Consider the following 22,692-nt stretch of genomic DNA (forward strand, 5'->3'; position numbering starts at 1 on the left):
TAAATCGATTCGGCCTGTTTCTGTGGTATTTTTCGTTCATCAAATTATTTGATTGTATAACGAATATGAAAACAAACCACTCGAAGTTACTGTGTTAAACATTTCGTTTATGACAATATATTGGTAGAGGAATAAGAAATTAAGCAATGCTTTATCAAAAATCTTTAATTAATGCGTTTAATATTTGTTTGATTATAATTTTTATTTGGTATAAATCGTCATATAATTAGAATTGTTTTACTTGTGAATAAATAAACGTAAGAAACAATTTTGAAGAAATATTGGGAACAAAACTCATCACTCAAAGCTCAAGCGAGCTGACTTTTTACATTAAAATCAAAGATACAACATGGATAACAAGCAAAGCAAAGAATCAGTTCCACAGAAATCTAATACTGCTTCACCTGTTTGCTAAATTATTACTTTAATAACTTGAAGAAATGAAAAAACAATAGCACCATGAAAATAATTCTCATCTCAGTGTCTACAATCAATATATTTTTGGACACATTCTTCAAAGTTACTATTTTTGTTTTTATTTACTGAAAATAACATTCAATAACAACAAATTAACTAAAAGGAACTTTTCTGTAGTTTCTTCTAACGGGAATGTATAAAATAATGAAATGAAAAAATCTAATGAAAAATGCATAATCCCAAGTACAAAAATAATACGCTAAAAGATCCATCCACATGTACACTGAAGCAGAATATTCCCGCTGTGACTGTGGTGGGATTTAGCAAGGTGTAAAGTATAGATTACAAACTGCTAAACCGAATAAAACTGTTACTGCAGGTGTCTATGAAATTCAAGATAATTATTCAATGTAATAATTCAATAATTCAATGTTTCCAAATGCTAATCAAGTGCGAAACTTATTCGACGATTGGATCGCTGTAAAACCAGCATTTTTTTAAACATATTTTAGAGTCTTTTATAAAAATCACATTGAAAACCTTTTTTTATATTTTAAAGTCTTCTTTTTATCAACGAGAGTTTATCTTGACGGGACCTACTGTTTAATGTGAACTCCGAACCACGGTCTTCGGCATTAAGCCTACTGACTAGCCAGTGACCAACTTAGAAATTATCCCAGAAAGTGGTTACAGATAATTATGAAAATTTGTTACTCTGCTTGACTAATGAACTAAAATAGCACTATTCAAATAATTGTTATACAATGTCTAGAAACAATACATCTTTGGAAATATTCTCCAGATTTACTACCATTCGATTACTTTTTATTTCTAAACTATTTAATAATACATTTATCATAGATTGAGGGTTATAGTGAGAAGTTTGATACTGTTGATTAATAAATTTTAATACATAATTATTAGCTATAAATAACTGTTAAATAACATAGCCACACTGTTAAGTTGGATGATGACAGTTTAGCAATTTATAAAACAACTATTTCCTGATGTTTTCACGTAACGAGTAAGATCCAGAGGTGGGAAAAACGATTGTTACCCGAATTTACTGAAAATGACATTTCAAAATGTTTCGTCATCGCGTTTTGATCGCATATCATGCAATAAAGAAAAGTTTTCTGTAATTTGTTCTAACGGGAAATAAAAAGTGTCTAATCCCAAGTACAAAAAGTTATGGGTTAGTCTAGAAGAACCATCCACATTTACACTGAAGCAGATTACTCCTGCTGTGCATGGGGTGAGATTAGTTATGTTTGGTATTACAAGCTGCTAAAACTGTATAAAACTGTTAATGCAGACGACTACGAACTTCAAGACGATCTGGACTGCACCTACTGTTTATCGTGGACTCCGAACCACGGTCCTCGGCATTAAGCCTACGGACTAGCGAGTGAACAACTTGGATAATATCTCAGAATACATCCGGTCTTACCCAGCCTGGTTATTGGCGTGACTTGGTTCATTTTCCTTGTCGGATTTTGCACTATTGCCCAAGGACAATCACAAACATAACGACCGTGTCCCAGCAGGATTCGAACCCGTGACTATCGCAAAAGCAGGAGGACCGTCCTGTCATCTTTATCACTGCGCCAACCAAGCTGGCGCTAAAACTAACATTGTTTTTTAACATTGTATAACCAAGTTTATAGGAAGATTGAGAATAGTTGTAGAAAATGAATATACATATTTTTATTAACATATATTGTTCCAACTATTCTCAATAAATGGCTTTTTAACGAGAAAATAATACAAGTTGTAAAATAATACAATACAAATACAAGTCGACTAACAACATAAAATATAATAAATTAAAATTATTTAGAATTTTTAGTGGAATACCAAAAAGTTGGAACGCCCTTTGTGAAGTCTTTAAATTTGATTTATGGGAAATTTTACAAGAAATAATATAAGAAATAGTTATTATTTCTATGAGTCGGAATTTTTTGTTGTATTGTATAAATTTTTTGTTGTAAAGAAGAAAAAAGTAATATTTGAATTGAGCTTAGTAATTCCAAAAAAAAACGAAATAATTTTACTAAGTTGTGTTAAGGGAAAACCCTATATCGTTTGGGTAACATTTATAAAATCAAATATTTGTCCGCTATTGTAGCAATGCCTTGACTCACAAAGTATGGAATTCACGTTGTATGAACAGAAAAACATTATTAATTAACAAATGTAATATAATAACAAGTAATCCAAGTAAATAAACCAACAAATTGTAAAGTAACAGGATATCAATGAACACAGGGTACCTAGCACGGAGATCTTTTGCCATTTCGTGACCTAACTTATTAAATTATGTTTATTATACAAAAGTCTCGCGATATACGAGTTTCTGTTTATTTCTTTAGCTCATAAATAACAATAGCATTATGAATTTTGGTTGTGATAAAAATACAAGTGAACTAGCACTAGAATCAGCAAAACCCTTAAAGGGAACCATGATAGATACTTTTAGGTTTTTTATTATATCAGTATTATTATAATATTAATAATATTATATAACTTTTTTCCTATGTTTTAGAGTCTTCTTTACACCAACTAGGGTTTATCTGGACTGAACCCGTTGTTTAACTTGGGCTTCGAACCACGATTCTCGGCAATAAGTCTTTTGACTGATGACTAACCAACTGAGAGATCATCCTAAAAGAGATCCGGTCCTACCCAGCCTGGTTACTCGCGTAGCTGGGATGATTTTCCTTGTCGAATTTTGCATTTTTCCCTTACGGATAATCACAATTATAAACAATCACAAACAACATTTTAATGGCGTGACCCAGCAGGATTCGAACCCAGGACTACCGCAGCAGTAGGAGGATCGTCCTGGTGCCTTGAGTACTGCATCAATCAAGTCGGCAATACTATAACTTTAATATAAAATGTAAAAATGAAACAACAATTACTTAAGTGATTATTACTAAAACCTCATAGATAGTGAGAAGTATTAAATTATGAATGCGTGAATAAATTATGAATTATGAATATTATTTCATTATGAATGAAAATAATGTAAAAAATCATTGCAATATTGACAATTATCTATTGAATTTTTTTATTGATATTAGTTTATATGCGCGAAAGGTAGTAATTTTAAGAAAGAAGAATGGTGTTTTAGATTGTCATAAAAAGTGTTGGATGAAGATTCGTGCTAAATGTATATGAATGTGTTAGAAGAATACATAAAACAAGGCTAAGACTTGCAATTAAACAACTGTGTTTGTTTACATATAAAGACGCATTTATTATAAATGATTTACACGTCGATGGGAAATATTTCTTTTTTCAATGGCTAAGATAATTCGGATGTCCTCGACGTGATTAGTTGTAGTGTTTGACATTTGTAAGAAGTTAGGTTAAGTTAGAATATAAGCGAAAAAACAGAAAGTATTGTAAGATAGATCAAGAATGTAATCGTTTAAGGTAACACATGTAGTCTGTACAAATTAAAAAAAAACTTGAATAAAGTCAGTAAGTAGTTCAAAATATAGTTTATTATTTGGTGAACCGAAATCGCGGGTTAATCGCCCCAACAGTACTGATTTTTAGAAGATATTGTCAGCTTGAGTTAAGAAAATTTGCCCTATCTAACACAATTATGCACAATTTAGCTCTTTCTGACTTCTGGCTGCTTAACTCAAAATAAACGCATAAATATCCAGCTTCATTGAATAAAGATTGTTAGCCATAAAGTCGAACAGATCAGACACAAAATTCAAACAACTGTTCCGGTTGGTCAGAAGATACTCCCAACTTGACAACAAAAAGTTCTTGGATTAATTACTAATGCTTGCAGTTATGTAACTAACGAAGAACTATAAGGCGAGCTCAAAATTAAATGATTCAACGAGATCCAAAATTTCTAGTTAAAACATAGAATTAGTAATCTTCTAAATCATAGCAACTCGGTAGCAATAGAGCAACTGGACGATGCGCAGGAAATTAGAAGATTAATTTAATTTGGCAAATATACACTAATGTATTCATCCCTATTTTGTCTTGCTTTTGTATTGATGCAAATAAACCAGAAAAACTGGTAATAAATTAATGTGTAAATTAAGATTGTACCAAGTGTGTCTAGTACAAGATTTAACAAAACGAAACTGATCAAAAATGTAATAGTTGTCATGAAAAATTGTCTTATTGAAAGACAAAACCTACCACTACGAACCTACTTCGTTGTTTTAGGATTTTTTTATATTGACAAGCCAAATGTCCCATGATAGTCTACATGCAATTCCTGAAGGTATTGTTTTGTTTGAACTAGGTAGTATTTCCATTTTTAAATAAAAATGGGTTATATGAGTCGATTTTTGGAGCTCCAATAAATACGAATATAAAATAATTTGATTAGTTTTTGAAAATGTAAAAAACGAAGAACGTGGATACTATAATAAAATTTAACTATTAGTCAATTTATTTTAATTTTTAAATACTGAAAAATAACCGAACCTACAGAAATATAATGACAACTGTTAATTATACTGTAAAAAATTATAATAATTAAAAAAAAAATAAAAATACTAACATAACCACCAAGTAATCACCACACATATTTAGTATCACCAAACGTAAACATCCACCTCACAATATGAGAATTACGAAAAAAGCGACGGACTCAAAAAGGCCAACTGACTTGCCCGTGGTTTGGTTTAAAACTGCAAAAAGACAGTGTGCCTTTCCATTCGTTGTTCCAAGTTACCAACCAAGTGTAACCAAATAACCGGTAGATACTACCTGTGGTGGTCGGGTTCACCTAGTTCACCAGGCTAGTTTTGTTTTGTTATTATTTTTCTTCTTTTTACCTGTTGTTAATTGTCGCCGCTTCGTGGGCTTCTATTATTGCAGCAGGATTGATGATTCGCCGCGTTTTAGTCATGCTAAGCTTATGCAATTTTATTTCCCATTGATATATATATATATATATATATATATATATATATATATATATATATATTCAGGATGTATACAACTTCTAAACTTATTCGAATTTATCGATCGCATTAGTTTCACCAAATTCTGATCAGATCCAGTACTTAATTCTAATAGCATGAATATTTAATAAATATAGTCGTATCAATTATTTTTCTTAAACAACTTAAGCCAGAGGGACTATTGAAAATAACAGATATTTGCTAACATTTTCGTTATCAAGAGGGACATTCTTTAATTTCGGTTTTCTATATTAAAAGGTTCAATTAAAAAAAACTAAAACACAGAATATTACATTGGTGCGACAAAATATTATTTAATCAAGACTAGATACATTCGTCGATAGGCTAATGCCGAGGACCGTGGTTCGGAGCCCACGTTAAAGAATAGGGCCAATCCAGATAAACCCATAGTTGGTAAAAGGAAACTTTAAAATATGTAAAATAAATAAATAAATAAAATAACAATAATTTCCATTGAAGTTCTTATACCTGTCTTAATAGCCCTTCCAAGTAGGGGTTGAATATTTCTGGGAAGGTTAATAGTCCTCAGGGTGGACCTTTGGCAATAAAACATGGTGCGGCGTTTCGACCAGAGGAGTACCTGGGCAGGCTGTCAGTTTTTATTGGGTTAAGATTTCATGATGTTTTAATCCATATCAATAATTAGTTAATATATATATATATATCTTTATTTTTAAAATAATTATATCGCATGCTATAGAAGCAAAAACTATGAATGTATGAGTAAACCAAATACTTCGATGTACTTGAAAAGATCTGTACAAGTCAGTTTTTAAATAACATAAGAGAATAATCGTCTAAAGTAGATTGCAGAATAGCCTTATAATTGCAATGAATAACAATCAATCATTTTTGAAAATACTATTTCTAATAATATATTTTTTGGCGTAAATGCATAATGGAACATAATTATAAACCGTCACGAATTTATATTTGTGCAACTACTTGTATGTGTAAAATATATTTTAAATTGCAACATGTTTTTATGTCGTTTTTGTATGTTCTTTAAAAAATATAATTACGCCTTAAAAATATAATTAGCTTAATTTGAACCACATACTTAAATTTTATTTTTAGTATGTTTTATTGTCAGAATAACGTCTCACCTGTTCAATTGTTTCCTAGATTAGTAGATAGTGAGTAATCTGGATTAAATGTGACGAATATGATAGATGTGATAGTAATTCCCATTCAACTATATTAATAATTTAACTATCAACAACATCCAATAACCCAACTGAAATTCAATTTTAACAGTCTCATTTACTTTATAACAATAATAAACGTATATACTCTTGGATAAATGTAAATGTACAGTTATTTTTTATATGAAAATCAAAACAAGATTTGTAATATTTCAAATAAAATATAATAGAGAGCCGGCCAAAACAGGTAGCTTTTTCATTTCTTTTGATAAAAGTATTATAGTTCAAGTGAGCAAAGAACGTCTTTGTACCCTGCATTTCAAAATAATGATATAGAATAGTAAATTGATGTGTAAGTTGAGTAATTGTAAAATGAGTTATTATTTAAAAATAGTTTTTTTCAAAAATCTCCGGGGTTGTAAATTATGGAGCTATTAATCGATCTGGTAAAACTATTATCTATAGCTTAATGTTAAGGTTTGAAAATTACGTTTTGGCACGAATACTAAAGTAAAATTATCAAGAACTGGGATAACTTATTAAATAGCTTATTTCGTCTAATTTTGCAGGGTCATTCTATCTCTCAATATGTCAGAAAATGATTTTTTTAGCTTTAGATCAACAGAAAAAGTACAAGAAATATAGTAATTATTAATATCACTCCAAATAAAGTAGAAAAGGTGTCCTACCAAAACGCCATTTTCTTTAAGATAAATTTTTTATCAGCTTAAAGTTCTAATAAGATGTATAAATGTTTAAAATTATATATTACAAGAAAATCATTAAAACTTACTAATCCCATAAGTTATGAAAATCAACACTAGTGCAGATAAATTGTTTCACTATACATCTTTAAACCTATATGGACATATGGCATCCAAATATGGGATTCTGCCAAAAAGAGCAATTTGCTAAATAACAAAAGAGTAATATTTACAAATTATTGAAACCTTGTAGATCCGAATAAAAACAATTTTTGTTTTTTTTTATTTGTAGCAATTTAGGACTGAACAATATTGAATCAAGTCAAAAACAATCATTCACAAAATAGGAACTTCGTACAAAACTAGTGTATTGTAGTAAATTATTTAAAAAATTTAATAAGGTGCGTCAATTCAGATGTTTTCTTTAATAATGGTAATTATCGCGCGCAGTGAAAGCAGAAAATTCACGCGTTCTGATCTCGGGAAAATTCATATTTGGCAATTAGAACGATTAAAAAGCATTTTCGTTTTTGTTTCGTCGGCTAAAGATCACATCGAATGGTGCCACGTAATTGTTTCATAAAACTTTATACCGTATCTCATTATCAGTCGTACCCACGTGGGGTACAATGCTTCTAATAGTCATTTTCATTAATTACGTTTCGGTAACGCAATGTTCGTTCTAATTTAAACTTGTTTCATTAAACTTTCAATAACAATTTGACTATCTATAAACAAACGTAAATCGAATTGCAGAATCAGAGAACAATGAATATATATGTCAAGTAATTCCTTCATATTAAGTGGGTAGTTTTACTTTTTTATTGGTTTTTTACTGATTCAGCGCGATATCCCCTTAGAACACATAACGGTGTGATTCAAAGTGTTAGTGTGAAGTACCCTGAAAGACTATTTTTTTTAAATATATTTTAAAGTCTCCTTTTACCAACTATGGGTTTATCTGCACTGGGCCTAAAGTTTAACGTGGGCTCCGAACTACGGTCCTCAGCATTAAGCCTACCGATTGGCGAGTGACTAACTTTAGAAATCAAGACATCCGGTCTTACCCAGCCTGGTTACTGGCGTGACTGGGATCATTTTCCTTGTCGGATTTTACACTCTTGCCTACAACATTCACAAATTTTAAACAATCACAAATATACATTTACGACCATGCCCCAGCAGGATTCGAACCCGCGGCTCTCGCAACAGTAGGAGGACCGTCCCATCGTCTTTACCACTGCGCCACTAAGCCGGCCTGAAAGACTATTAGTGCATCCCGATGCACTTGCCAAATAGTTAAATGTGCGCGATGACAATGTAGTGCATAGGCTCAAACGCAAACTACCATACGAATTGATTAATAGACACATAGTATGAGATTTAATTATCTCTAGAATAAGTTAGAATGGTCTTGAGAATAAGTTAGGATAGACTTTAAAATAAGTTAGAATAGTATCTAGAATGAGATTTAGATTATAAGTTGTATAGCAGATCACTTACTGAAATGATCTACATGTTAGGATGGTGACATGAGCTGACGTTGACCAAATATTACAAAATATAATTGTAATTAGTTTTAATGATGATTTTGATTATTTCTGTCAGTATCTTAATTTGATGTTATTTGAAGAGTTGGCTCATTTTCACGCTTCTTTATTACAAAAACCACCACTATATAAAATTTACATACAATTTGTAGAAATAATATTGGAGGAATGATTTCAGTAGTGAAATATACCAATTAAGGGCTTGTAAAAACATTTTAATGATACTGTAACATGTAGAGTAGGGTTATCAACTGGTAAAATTGTCTTGTTCAGTCTCCGTTTGTATAACAACCGTTTTTGCTGTTCATTATTAATTTGTTTAATATTAAGTTCATAATAAAAAATAATTTAGTTAATTACATTTTTGAATAATTCCTAATGCTTAGAATTTGGTAGAAATACCTAGAACAATTTTTAACGAGTTTGCAGGTTTATCAACGTATTCAATGTATTTAATTAATTCTTTAATGTCTCAAATCCTCAATGAATTTATGCCCAATCCAATTGCTGCGTTCTAGGGTTGATATTTAGCACATATTTTGAGCCTTGGTAATACTACGTGTTGTTAGGCTTCAACTGACGTTACCAATTGGAAGGCATCCTATAACCATTTTCAGAAAGTTTTGTATTTTGTATAGAATTTATGTTGCTCACAGTGAGTTGAAAATGTCTCACTGATCACGATGGGAGTGTATCGATGAACTTACGTCAACTTATGTTAGTCTTTTGTGTTCAATTGTTGTGTTAAAACATTGATGCCTTTCAAGATTGCCATGCGACTTATTCTGAGATTGATTCATCTTTGGGTATTAATACGGTGACAATCAATAAGATATTGTACGAACATTTACCTGGTAACAAGATTTGTCCACGATAGATCCCATGTAATTTGACAAAAGCTAAAGAAGAAGCTTGTATCAATTGGTAAAAGGAAACGGTGCAATGCAAGGAGTCGTGTGCTAAACACTGTTTACCAGAACTGTTTTGTGAAATACCAAGAAAAAAGTGGGAATGAATGACCATCATTCATCATGATAATGCAGGCTTTTGACATCGACTGAAAAATGCACCTATTTAACTGGCAAAAGGTCGAACTGATAGGTCATCCTCCGTACAGTCCTGATTTTGCACCAACTCATATTTTTTATTCCCGCATATCTAGAATAAGTTTATAAATCAAGCATTCAAAAACATGATATGACGTATTTATTATTTTCTTTATTAGGCTTCAAATATAAATATCAGACCCCCTTTTGGTTTGACAGTTCAATACATTTCAGTATGAATTATTTGTGCTTCAGTTGCTGATTCTGTTAAATATTGTAAAAAAGCAATCATTGAAGAATGTTGTTTTGGTAAATCTTGAAAATTTGTGGCAATTGTATTATTTTGGCAAATTTTGTGTAACCTGTTGTTTATTATTCAGATGCTAATGCCAAAATAAACACATCTACCTATACAATTGTGCATTGGGAGATATTTATTATGAATATGAGTGTTTATGGTACCCTAATTTTGGTCAAAAGCAATTTAGCAACAAGAGGCATTTTTTAAATAAATATTACGTTAAAAGTATATTTGGCATATAATTGACGTGAGAGTTACTGCTCGGCGTTGATTGCCTAGTTGGTCTTTTTCCTGTCAGTTGCTAATATCGTAGAACGAACGAATTGACTCCTAAATATATTCTCTTCATACCTATTAAGTCAATAAATCTTCATCACTCAATTTTGCAGAATTTTTGTGAAAATTAATTTCGAAAGAACTCACAAAGTTTACTTAAACAAAATTATATTCAATATACTTCAAATAAATCAAAAGTATTTCGTTAGTACATTGCGCATAATTTGTTTTAATCCATCATCCGAAAAACTCTATACTAATACCATTAATACGTTGCCTTTGTAAACTACATATACCCAGTCCTGATACCGACATCCGTTGGATAGATCGATAAATTATTCAAGGTTTCAATAATATCTATTAAATGAAATACGAGAAATAAATATTATATATAACATTATAACAATATGATTTAGGTCACTGATTTATAATCATGACCAGTACCGAACTATTAAAAATGGCGTAATTATTTAAAATTGTTTATTATTTTAAATAAACGATTTTATAACATGACATATTTAGTTTTAAAACTATTCCAAACAATATTATATAATTATTTATGCATATTTATTGTTTAACAGAATTGTTCATTGGAGGGTAAAGGAATTTTAACCTAATCAGTCTTTATTAAGAAATAAAAATCAACTGTTATATATAACATATCAGACATGCCTTTAAATGTTAAGCTTGCAAGTAAACGTGAAGAAGAAACGTGACCAAATTCCAAAACCTGTGTATAGATACTAGTATCTAGCCTTGAAATGGCACTAATACCAAAGTTAAAGTTATTCGGATATTTTTCAAAAGTAGAACTAAAAATATGATGCTATTTTAATTTAATCAAAATTTTTTGAATAAGTTATAATTATTTCATTGGCTTATTATGAAACAAAGATATATTTCAGTCAGATTTAAAAATAATCAGTGATATGGACATGATTAATCCATGAACTTTTGCCACTAATAATATAACAGGTCAATTGAAAAGTCCTCTACCATAGTAAAACACAATTTTTTGGCAAAATTAGTTTTTTTATTCAACATAATTCCCTTCAAAGGTGATACTCTGATTATAGCGACCCTACAAATTTTCGATACCATTTTTGTAGTACGATTTGTCCTTTGCTTCAAAATAGGCCTCAGTTTCATCCACTTCATTCAGGTATTACGTCCGTCAGGTCATCGTCCATCACCTCTTCATTCGACGAAAATTTCTTCCCAGGGAGCATTCTTTTGAGATCTGAGAACAGAAAATAGTCGCTGGGGCCAGATCTGCAGAATACGGTGGATGAGGAATCAATTCGAAGCCCAATTCATGGATTTTTGCCATCTTTTTCACTGACTTGTAACACGGTGTATAGTCTTCGTGAAGCAGCACTCTCTTTTTCTTCAAATTGGGCCGTTTTCCGGCAATTACGTCCTTCAAGCGGTCCAAAACGCTATATAATAGTCGCTGTTGATGGTCCTTCCTTTTTCAAGGTAGTCAAATGCGCATCCCAAAAACAGACGCCATAACCTTGCCAGCCGACTGTTGCGTTTTCTCACGCTTTGGAGTGGATTAATCGGTTGCAGTCCACTCGGATGTCTGTTGATTGGACTTCGGAGTGGAAATGATTGGAGCCATGTTTCATACATTGTCACATATCGACACAAAAACTCGGGTTTATTACGCTTGGTCATCTTACGTCTTATTACGTTTGGTCAAAAGTCAGCTCGCGCGGCACCCACTTTGCACAGAGCTTTCTCATACCCAAATATTCGTGAATAATATAATGTACATGTTCAGTTGATATCTTTAGAGTGTCTGCTATTTCGTTCAATTTCAATTTATTGGATTCATTTTGTGGATGTTTTAAATGTTTTTGTCGGTAACAACCTCTTTTAGGCGTCCGCTGCATTCACCGTCTTCGGTGCTCAGTTCACCACGTCTAAACTTAGCATACGAATCCTTGATGGTTGATTTTCCTGGGGCAGTGTTCGGAAAATCGACATCAAGCCAGGTTTTTGTTTCAAGTGTATTTTTTCCCTTCAAAAAGTAATATTTTATCAACACGCGAAATTCCTTTTTATCAATTTTTTTCAAAATAACAAATCTAGCTTCACTCAAAATGCTATAATTCACAAACTAATGATCCTACAGCTGCCAAATTTGTACTCGCATCTTTTGAGAGTTAGGGCTAAAGGTTCTATGCCGAGGTCATTCCAGTGTTTCTCATCCTGTCCATCCTTGCCCTTCTGAGATATTTTATTTCCGCTCACTGGCTTCAGTTTTCTTCTCTAATATACGGATATTCTTTTTTTATTAATGAATTTGCTAGTTATTCTAAAATATAAATTCATAGCTTTTCGAATCATTTTCTTGACATTCATTACTTTCAATTTCTATTCCCAGATACTTCAGTGATTTCACTTATTCTATTGTTAAATATAATTAGCTAAAATTAGCATATTCATTTCTTCTGGATCTCTCATCACTCTAATTTTCATTTGGTTTTTGTTGAAAATCATTATATATTCCCTTATTAAAATGTTGTCCATATAGTTATGTTTTTTTTTTGTAGGTAGCTTGAATTGTCATTTGTAATCAGTACATCATCAGCAAAAACTCCATACAATATTTCACATTTTAATACCCTATGCGAATTTCTGTTTTTTTTTTCGATACGATTTGCCTTTATTATTTCATCCATAAATGTTACGAGGAATGTCAAAATTATCGAGAAGCAGACAAATATATTTATCAATGAATGAACTTAAAATAGAATTTTATTAAACTACAGTTTTAGCCATTTTAAATTCTAAGATCGTTTAACAATTGTTTGTTAAGGCATGCAGCGTTAAAATGGACCTTAATTAAACGATAGTTATTTGTTAATTAAATTTGTCGTTCGTTAGAGGTCACAATTAATGAATCAGTACGTTTTAATTACATTAATGTCATTAATAATGAGTCAATAATAGTATTAACATATTTCTTTTCAAGGTTTTTTCAATTTCTTTTACGAAACTATTTAGTAGTTACCAAATAGTTTAACAAGAGATTTAATTTGTTGAATGTACTGTAAAAACTAATTACTACTATGCAAGACTTATTTCGCTACGATTTTACTATATATTTTGTCTATTTTCGAACCGTGATATCACGTTTTAACAATATAATAAACTGTCACAAGATAGCTCTTAAACAGAAGAACTTAATTGGCCATAAAGGTTAATTAAATTGTGTACGACTTGAAGGTTGTGTGTGCTTTGTAATTTACAGTTACAACAATGTAGATATTTTTATGGCTATCATAAAAAGTGTAACTAACAATGTGTAATATGCGGTCCATTTAAAGAGATCTAATTTTACCACAAAATTTATTTTGTTCTCTTCACAGGATTATATTAATCAGTAAGATAAGAGAGTTGTTAATGTCATGTATATGTGTCCACAACTACAGGCAATGAACTGCATAAAGCAGTTGCTGAACTAAGATGTCGTTACATGTGAACTGGAAAACCAATTTATTGGCCGACTGATCAAGAGAAAACCCCAGACCTGTTACTTTTTCATAGTAAGAAACATGACATCCAACTATATAAAAGTCGAAGAAAATTTTGAGCTAATTTCAGATCATACGCCAGTGATTCTGACTTTGAGCAAAAATATAATAAGAAAAGAAAGAAACCCAACGTTAACAAACAAAAGAGCAGATTGGGAAAGATTTGCTGAAGAACTGAACAAAATAATTCAACTAAATGTATCCCTCAAGACAACTGAACAATTAAATTTTGAAGCAGAAAAATTCGTAGTAGATATTCAACAAGCTGCTTGGAATAATATTCCAGAAATTAAGAGTACAAGTAAAGGAATTAATTATCCAAAAAAGTGAAGGAAATGGTAGCTGAAAAACGTAAATTGCGAAAAAAATGGCAACAAAACAGAACACCTGAATATAAAAATAGTTTAAATAATATAACCCAAAGACTGAAAAGGGAAATACTGGAAGTTAAAAACAAAACCATAAATGACTATCTGAGAAATTCAACAGATGATAAAGAAACTAATTACTCACTCTGGAAAGCCACAAAATATCTAAAGCGCTCATGTCTACACAGTCCACCTATAAGAGACCTATGTGGGAAATGGGCACGTGACAATCACCAAAAAGCAGAAGCATTTTCTGAATATCTAGAAAAAACTTCAAACCAAACGAAACTGATATTGAACATAATTTGCCGGATATAAAAGCTGAAAATTCTATGATTGGATTAGTCACTCCGAAAGAGCTAACCAAGCTATTAAAATTGACATTAACCACAGGAAATCACCAGGCTACGATTTAATAACCGGAAAATTACTGCAAAAGCTACCAAGAAAGGGAATTATAAAACTCACCAATTTGATCAATATAGCATTTAGATTAAAATAGGTCCCACACATTTGGAAGATAATGGAAATTATAATGATCTCAAAACCTGGGAAGTCACCAAACGAAATAAAAGCCTATAGACCTAGACCACTGCTGCCAGTAATATCTAAGATTTTTGAAAAACTCCTGTTGAAAAGAATGAAACCGATCGTAGAGATTAAAAACTTAATAATAACACACCAGCTTGGGTTTATTACCAAGCACTAAACAATTGACCAGGTCCACAGAATAAAAGATGTTATTGAAAAAGCCTACGAAACTAAAAAAGTATGCTCAGCTATATTCTTAGATGTAGCACAAGCTTTCGATAAGGTTTGGCATGAAAGTCTTGTTCATAAACTACAAAAAAATGCTACCAAAACAACACACCGAACTATTAAAATCATACATCACAACCAGAATATTTAGAGCCAAACAAGAAGAAGCTAATATAATAAAAAATATAATAATAATAAAAAAATGTATATGTGTCCAGATGTTTGACAATTAAAATACTAAATTTTGGTGATAAAATTAGTTTCTAAATATTTAATAAAGTCTATTGAACTTTATTTGATCAATGATATCTTACTGTTTATTATTGTTAACAACTTATTGTAACTGTTTGCAGGAAAATTCTTAAAATCTCAAAGAACTTTTGGACAGTTAAGCAGTTGATTAATCAATAACTTCCAGACGTTTATATGCGAAGGGCATATTCCTAATCCGATAATCACTGATGAGTATTATGTTATAATACCTTCTGAAACTATTATGTTTATTAAGCAATTTAATTTAAAAAATACTGGCTGATTAAGGCAGAATAAAAGTTACAATGACAATTTACTGAACATACTAATAATACAACTGTAAGAAAAATATCTGAAAAATATCATCGCTTATTAACCACAGAACAGTTGGTTAATAAGATACAAAAAGAGTAAATATATTGTTCACTACAACGCGTTTCATTACAAAGAATCTACTAGCGTTTTGAGTCGACATTTTCTCCATTGATTAGTTTGCAAATAAAGATCTAAGTCGAATACGGAATATTATAGATATAATTTATGTTTTCTATAGAACAAATATTTAAATTATACGCTTTATGACCATGTTAATAACCACGAAGATTAAAGTTAATAGTTATATCAGCAATTATCTATAATGAACTGAACGTTTGCCAATAAAATGGAACGTTTTACTCTTGAAAACCAGAGCGATTTTTCACAAAAATACATAGATTTATTATGATAATTATGTTAAACTAATAACTATTTTCTTTTTATTTAAGTTAAATATCTGTTGTAATTCTGTTTAAATGGCGAAGAATATAGTGCAGACATTATACAGGACATAACTCTTTCAGTTATGGGAAGTTTTAGAGAATATTAGTAGATTCCATTGAAGCAACTGATGGACGTACAAAATATACAAGAATGGGAAATATTCTCTTGGAATCTATTTAGATACTCTACGAACCTGTTGATCAATAAGTACATAAGTACATTAAAAGGCAAAAAAATACTTGATTTCTTTAGATTATTTTGACACGCAATGTTTGCCGGCCAATTTACCAGTTTGTTCAGTTTGTTCTTTTTTACTGTTATATGTTTGCTGTTATTTCTTGGTTCCAAGAATATGCATTTCTACGCTTACCTTTTTGGAATTTGTGATTTTTTTGAAACTTTATCAGAGGAGGTTTAATTTATTTTATTTTTTTGTATACTGGGAACGAAACGTTTGTAGTCAGTGAATTTTAATTTATCAGTTTGAGTTAAATTCCAATTTTAATATCATTATCAACACCTTCGGTTGCCAGCATCATCGTTAGACCTCAACATAATTCAGCCGTGTTGGGAAGATTGAGAGCAGAGAGTGAAGAGTAGATTTCATTGAAGCAACTGACTGATGTCTTGGTATAAGAATGGGAAATATTCCTTGGAATCTACGAATCTATTCCGTGAGATATTGCAGCTGTTTTAAAATAAAATAGTGGTTCAATACCTTATTATCAAATAAATATTGTGGATATGTCAGGTGTTCATATTCTGTTTTCCATCGCCTGTAGATCAATAAGTACCTAGCTATAATTATGCGATTTTGGGTTAAAAGGCAAACAAAATATTTCTGAAATTCCTGCTTCTTCATGCATTTTATATGGCGTATTTATCATTAGTGTTTATTATGCTTTGTTTAGTTTTTTCTTCTTAAACTCGATGAAATGAATTTGTTCTAAAACAAAAGCGATTTTCCTAATTGTTATCAAAATATTGTATCAACAAAAATCTTAATTAATAAGAATCTATATGTTATTTTGTTGTTGTATTAATGATGAGTAGTAATTATAGAGAGTGTTTCTATAAATGATTTTGACATGTAATGTTTGCCGGGCAATTTACCAGGTTGTTCAATTTTTTTTACTGTTATATGTTTGAATTTATTCCCTGGTTACAAGAAAATAAATTTATACGCATATATTTTGGATATTCGTGATGTTTTTGGAGTTTTATCAGAGGAGGTTTGTTAACAACAATTTTTTTTGGAAAGTGGGAACGAAACGTTTATAGTCAGTGTATATTACTTTATCAGTTTGAGACAAATTCCAATTTCTTAGCCGTATTCTCATTTTAACTTCTTTTGAAGCTTATGGTGTTAAATCAAAGTCTTATCCAATAAATCCTAGCTTTATCAAAGTTTTACTTATCCCGAGTTTCCCGAGTTGTTTTCGTTCTTCAATACGTATATGTTTTTTAGAAGTTAATGAATTCAGATAATTGATATAGGTCCTATGAATTACTTTAGATATTATAGACGTGCAACTGCGTGATTGTATGTAACATATTATTGATTAATTATAAGTAGACGAATATCTACCAATGTATTGGCTGATAAATATAACAATATTTATATCTATGTTATGACGAAAAAAGCTATTTATCATACTTGAAAATAAATAGATACTGTAATTTATTATAATTATTTAATTATTATTTCGACAGAAACATTTATAAATAGTTCGCAAAAATAAGCAAGGTGGTGTTTATTGTTATATCTCATTTTTTAGTAGATTCAGTTTGATGTTAATTGTCAATTATTTTTACTAGATGGTACTTTGAAAGTTTTTCATTGACATAGCTGACGTAAAGTTAAAGCTCTTAAAGCTAAAGTTGCAGTTAAATATTTAGGAGTAGTTTTGTATGAAGAAAATTAACGAATAATTGAAAAAACAAAGACTTGTCATTTCGATTTGCAATATAAAAAATGACTACGGTACTTGATAAAATTTATCACTGAATTGGATCAGTTGCTTAATGAAGGCTTGTAATTCAAGTAGCACTTCAAAGTACTTCAAGAATAATTTAAATTATCACGAGTTATATACAGAATATTATATTATATATATATATATATATATATATATATATATATATATATATATATATATATATATATATTACATATAAACCGAATAAAGAGAGAATATAAAAGAATATGTTTATTGGGTTATTATCGATGATGGAAAATATATCACAATAATCTCATGCAACTCTGAAGCCAAAGAAAAACGAACTAAATACTTCCACCCAATAAAATAATTTTTGAATAACATGGTGTTTCTGCAAATATCTCAAAATTGGGAACAATCAAATAGGAATGGAGATCCTACCTATTCATTTACTACTTTCGACTACCACTTATATCGATGAATTTGAATCATCTTATCAGCATGACTTCCGAAATGATAGGAATTTATTTGTAATGAAAATTAAAATAAATGATTAGAAGACAATACTTGTAATAATTCTTATTTCTTTCTTTCTTTTATTAATGTTATAATATAATATATATATATATATATATATATATATATATATATATATATATATATATATATACGAAAATTACAACAGGCAAGTGACAATATAAATAATTCGACACAAGCTTGGAAAATAAAAATTAAAGAAAGTAAATCTGTGCATGTGCACTTCACCTACAATCAGACCGTACAAGCGCCAATAACATCAAATAATACTATCATTTCATACAGCAACAACGCTAAATTTATCGGAATGAATCTTGATGCAAACTTGGCTGGAAGGAACATATAAAGAAGAAAAAAAAATAACTAGAATTGAAATGTAGCAAAAGGTATTGGCTAATTAGAAGAAAATCACAATTATCAGTACGTAATAAATTGCTATTATATAAGCAAATACTGAAACCTATATGGACATACGGAATTCAATTATGGGGATTTTCTGCAAAGAATAACATAAACAAAATACAAATATTTAAGAACAAAGTCCTGAGAAGTATTGTGGGCGGACCCAAATACTATAGGACTGATTACTTACATCGAGGCCTTCAGATACCCATACTCAGTCAAGAAATCAAGATAATTGCAAAGGGGCATGAGGAAAGACTCCGTTCTCATGAGAATATTGAAGTAATGCAGCTTTTGGACAAGAAGAGGACACAGACTCAAAAGAATCAAATCATCTGCTCTTGTGTAGTATTGTGTAGTGTGGTGTATATAATAAAAAATACAGCAGTGACATATATAAACATTATTTCACCAGAGAGTGAGATAGGGCCCCTGGTTCCTCCTAGTTATATACCTAGATTTATGTTATCATAAAGACAAATTGTAGGTTAGTCGGAAACGACTAGTAATAATGTAATAATTAAATAATAAATAATATCTATAACATATATAATAATAATATATATGCCATATATATTATTATTATTATTACTACATGATTTATATCTAAGCATTTGATAAATATAATTATTTAAGAAACCACTACTAAAACTTGTTAAACCACTTTCTAGATTTCCAGTTTCGAATTCCAAATCACCGTTCGACCACTTGTTAATGTTTAGGAGTGACTCTCAAGATAAGCACATTATTACCGTGAAGCTATTATCAATTGCTGAAGTCATATATTTTGGAAAGAACCTTTACAGTTCCTCATGAAGAAACATACATAATATTTAAACCTTAAACAATTCTTTATTCTATACAACTGATATTCCAATAACAAAATAAACAGTAATTCATCATTCATGGTCATTATGGCAAACGACATATATATACCTAGGATTGCAGAAAAATTACAAGTAGCACCCAACATATATATATATATATATATATATATATATATATATATATATATATACGACAACAAATAAAATAAAATATCTTAAAAGAATTGAACGACACACCAGAGAGGGAAAATCTATCGTTCAATATCTGCAATAAAATCAATTTCATTGCAGGTAATATAAATCGGGTTGGATTGACAACGCGGAAATTAAAAACACTCGATTCGGTTTCACCCAAAACTTTCGATTAATTCGCGACAAAATTCTCTCGAAATATATAACAGGATATCTGTTTTTTGCTTTACTAAATGCACCGATATTCGTAACGTTCTAATTTAATAGTGACATTGCCATTTTCCGCGATCCCATTTCGGCTAGGAATCATTTTTAAATCGCAGAAAATGAAAACCGTGACGTTTTTTTAACATCGATATGCCTCGAGATGTTAAACTCTCTGGTCTCGAACGGAATATTCTCACAGAAATTCGAGCATCGAATCGTCGCTCTTGTAAACGTATACAGGGAAAACCATTCGATATGCTAAATCGTTTCTTTCTTTTGCTTAGAAAGCGTGAGAGTCCCACCGATTTTTGTTGTATTTTTAGCCTTCCGATATTTCAGATGAAGTGTTTTCGAATAGGAAAATAATAGATGGGAAACAGTTACTGTTTTTTCTGGCGTTCTTCAATAGCATTTCGATCGTAATTGGTTTCCTTTGTTAATATAATTTAGAGATTTGATTTAATGGTTTGGTAGTTTTTTCGGGTTCGGTTATATCCGAGTTTGTTTTTATAAAATCTTAAATCATCTATAATCGTTTAAAATTTTTAAAATACATGTATCTTTTTTAATTATTACATTTTATAGTAGATAACAGGTTAATTGAAAAGTCCCGGGCCTACCATAATAAAAGATATTTTTTTGACAAAATTAGTTGTTTTAATCAACATAATTCCCTTCAAGGGTAATACACTGATTATAGCGACATTCCAACTCTTCGATACCATTTTTGTAGTACGATTTGTCATTTGCTTCAAAAACCTGAAGACAGGAAATAGTCTCTGGGGACCAGACTTCGATAATTTGGTAGATGAGGAAGCAATTCGACAAATACGGCAGTTTTTCGGCGATTTCGTCTTTCAAACGGTCTAATAACGCAATGTAATAGTCGCTGTTGATGGTCCTTGAAACCAATGTAAATTAGTCCATGCGCATCCCAAAATATAAACGCCATAACCTTGCCAGCCAACTGTTGCGTTTTCCCATGCTTTGGAGCGGGTTCATCATGTGCAGTCCACTCGGATGACTGTCGATTGAACTTCGAAGTGAAATGATGGAACCATGTGTCATTACCATGAACCATTGTCACATATCGACACAAAAACTCGGGATTATTACGCTTGATCATCTTCAAACATTGCTCTGAATCATCAATTCGTCGTTGTTTTTGATCAAAAGTGAGCTCCCGCGGCATCAACGAGGCAAAGCGGTATTTAATGCCCCAGACTCCAACAAAATTTTTATCATACTGTTAGTAGGTCTATGAATTATGTTTTATCTGATCCTGCTATATTGTCACGTCGATAATATAACACATTTGTTGTCAGGTATGCGAAAAGTTAATTTTAAATTTTTTAATGGTACGCCATATACCAACGTCCCTAAAGATAACAAAACCCAGCTCATTGCTCAAAATCAGCCGCATCCGTGTAGTTGTCATTAAAAATTGGACCACTTGGATCTGTGCCATTAGGAGAGAATGCGGCAGACATTTGAACGATGTTATCTTCTTGTTAAATTTCATTAGTTAATGCGACATCCAAAAATTGTTATTTAAAATGCCCTATATAATGAATATAGTCAAGAAATATTTATATTTTGTTAATAATATTGAAACAGCGATCCACACGTACTAATCAACTGAAAAAATAACGCTAAAATTAGCATGACAAATCGATGTATTATGGTAATCATAAACCATCGTAAATTGTAGGCTGGTGTCATCGAAATACTCAGAAGCGACCATCAATAATCGCTAATTGGGAAAAAGTAATTGTCTGTCATGACAGCGCGTGAATACAGGGAAACTTTACGACGACCTATAAAAGGCACAAAGAGAAAAGAGCCATAAGCTCTCTCTAAGTGCGCGGGTATTCTATTCATGTAGGACAATATTCATGTTCAGCAAAATCCCTTTTGCCTTTATTTCATTATTTTCTTTTATTGATTAATGACGTAATTATGTATTAACTAGAGTCATAAGAAACATCACGAAAATTACAACAGGCAAGTGACAAACTTAGAAAATAAAAATTAATGAAAGTAAATCTGTACATGTGCAGTTCACTTATAAACAGACCATACAAGCACTATTAACATTAAATAATACTATCATTTTATATAGCAACAACGCTGAATATCCCGGAATGAATCTTAATGTAAAACTTCGTTGGCTATACTGACTAATCGGAAGAAAATCACAATTATCAGTACATAATAAATTGCTATTATATATGCAAATACTGAAACCTATATGGAGATACGGAGTTCAATTATGGAGATGTTATACAAAGAGTAACATAAATAAAATACTAATTTTTCAGAACAAAGTCCTGAGAGATATTGTGGGCGCACCCAAAATACTAAAGGATTGATTGTCTACATCGAAACCTTCAGATACCCACAGTTACTCAAGAAATCAAGAGAATTGCAAAGGGGCATGAGGAAAGACAGAAGTATTGCAGCTTTTGGATACCACCAGAACAGGACACAGA

The 22,692-nt window shown here is 30.8% G+C and overlaps 1 protein-coding gene across 5 annotated transcripts in view; it reads right to left on the reverse strand.

The window, feature by feature from the left end:
- The window catches only part of LOC143198658 (uncharacterized), an 84,394-nt gene that overhangs the window by 14,331 nt on the left and 47,371 nt on the right, over nucleotides 1-22,692 (reverse strand). The window contains exon 1 of one of the 5 annotated variants that reach the window (XM_076408005.1): nucleotides 5,859-5,966. The exons of 3 other annotated variants lie outside the window; for them this stretch is intronic. Coding sequence is in view for 1 of the 2 variants with exons in the window: in XM_076408002.1 (XP_076264117.1) it covers nucleotides 4,964-4,989 (26 nt within the window). In the remaining variant the exon portion in view is untranslated. Of the gene's footprint in view, nucleotides 1-4,963; nucleotides 5,073-5,858; nucleotides 5,967-22,692 lie in introns of those variants that run through there. One more of the 5 variants, XM_076408002.1, reaches the window with a different exon arrangement.

Source organism: Rhynchophorus ferrugineus, unplaced genomic scaffold (assembly GCF_030347505.1).
Source record: "Rhynchophorus ferrugineus isolate W39M unplaced genomic scaffold, kcgeb_rfMv2 rfM6, whole genome shotgun sequence".
In the NCBI taxonomy this organism is placed as follows: domain Eukaryota; kingdom Metazoa; phylum Arthropoda; class Insecta; order Coleoptera; family Curculionidae; genus Rhynchophorus; species Rhynchophorus ferrugineus.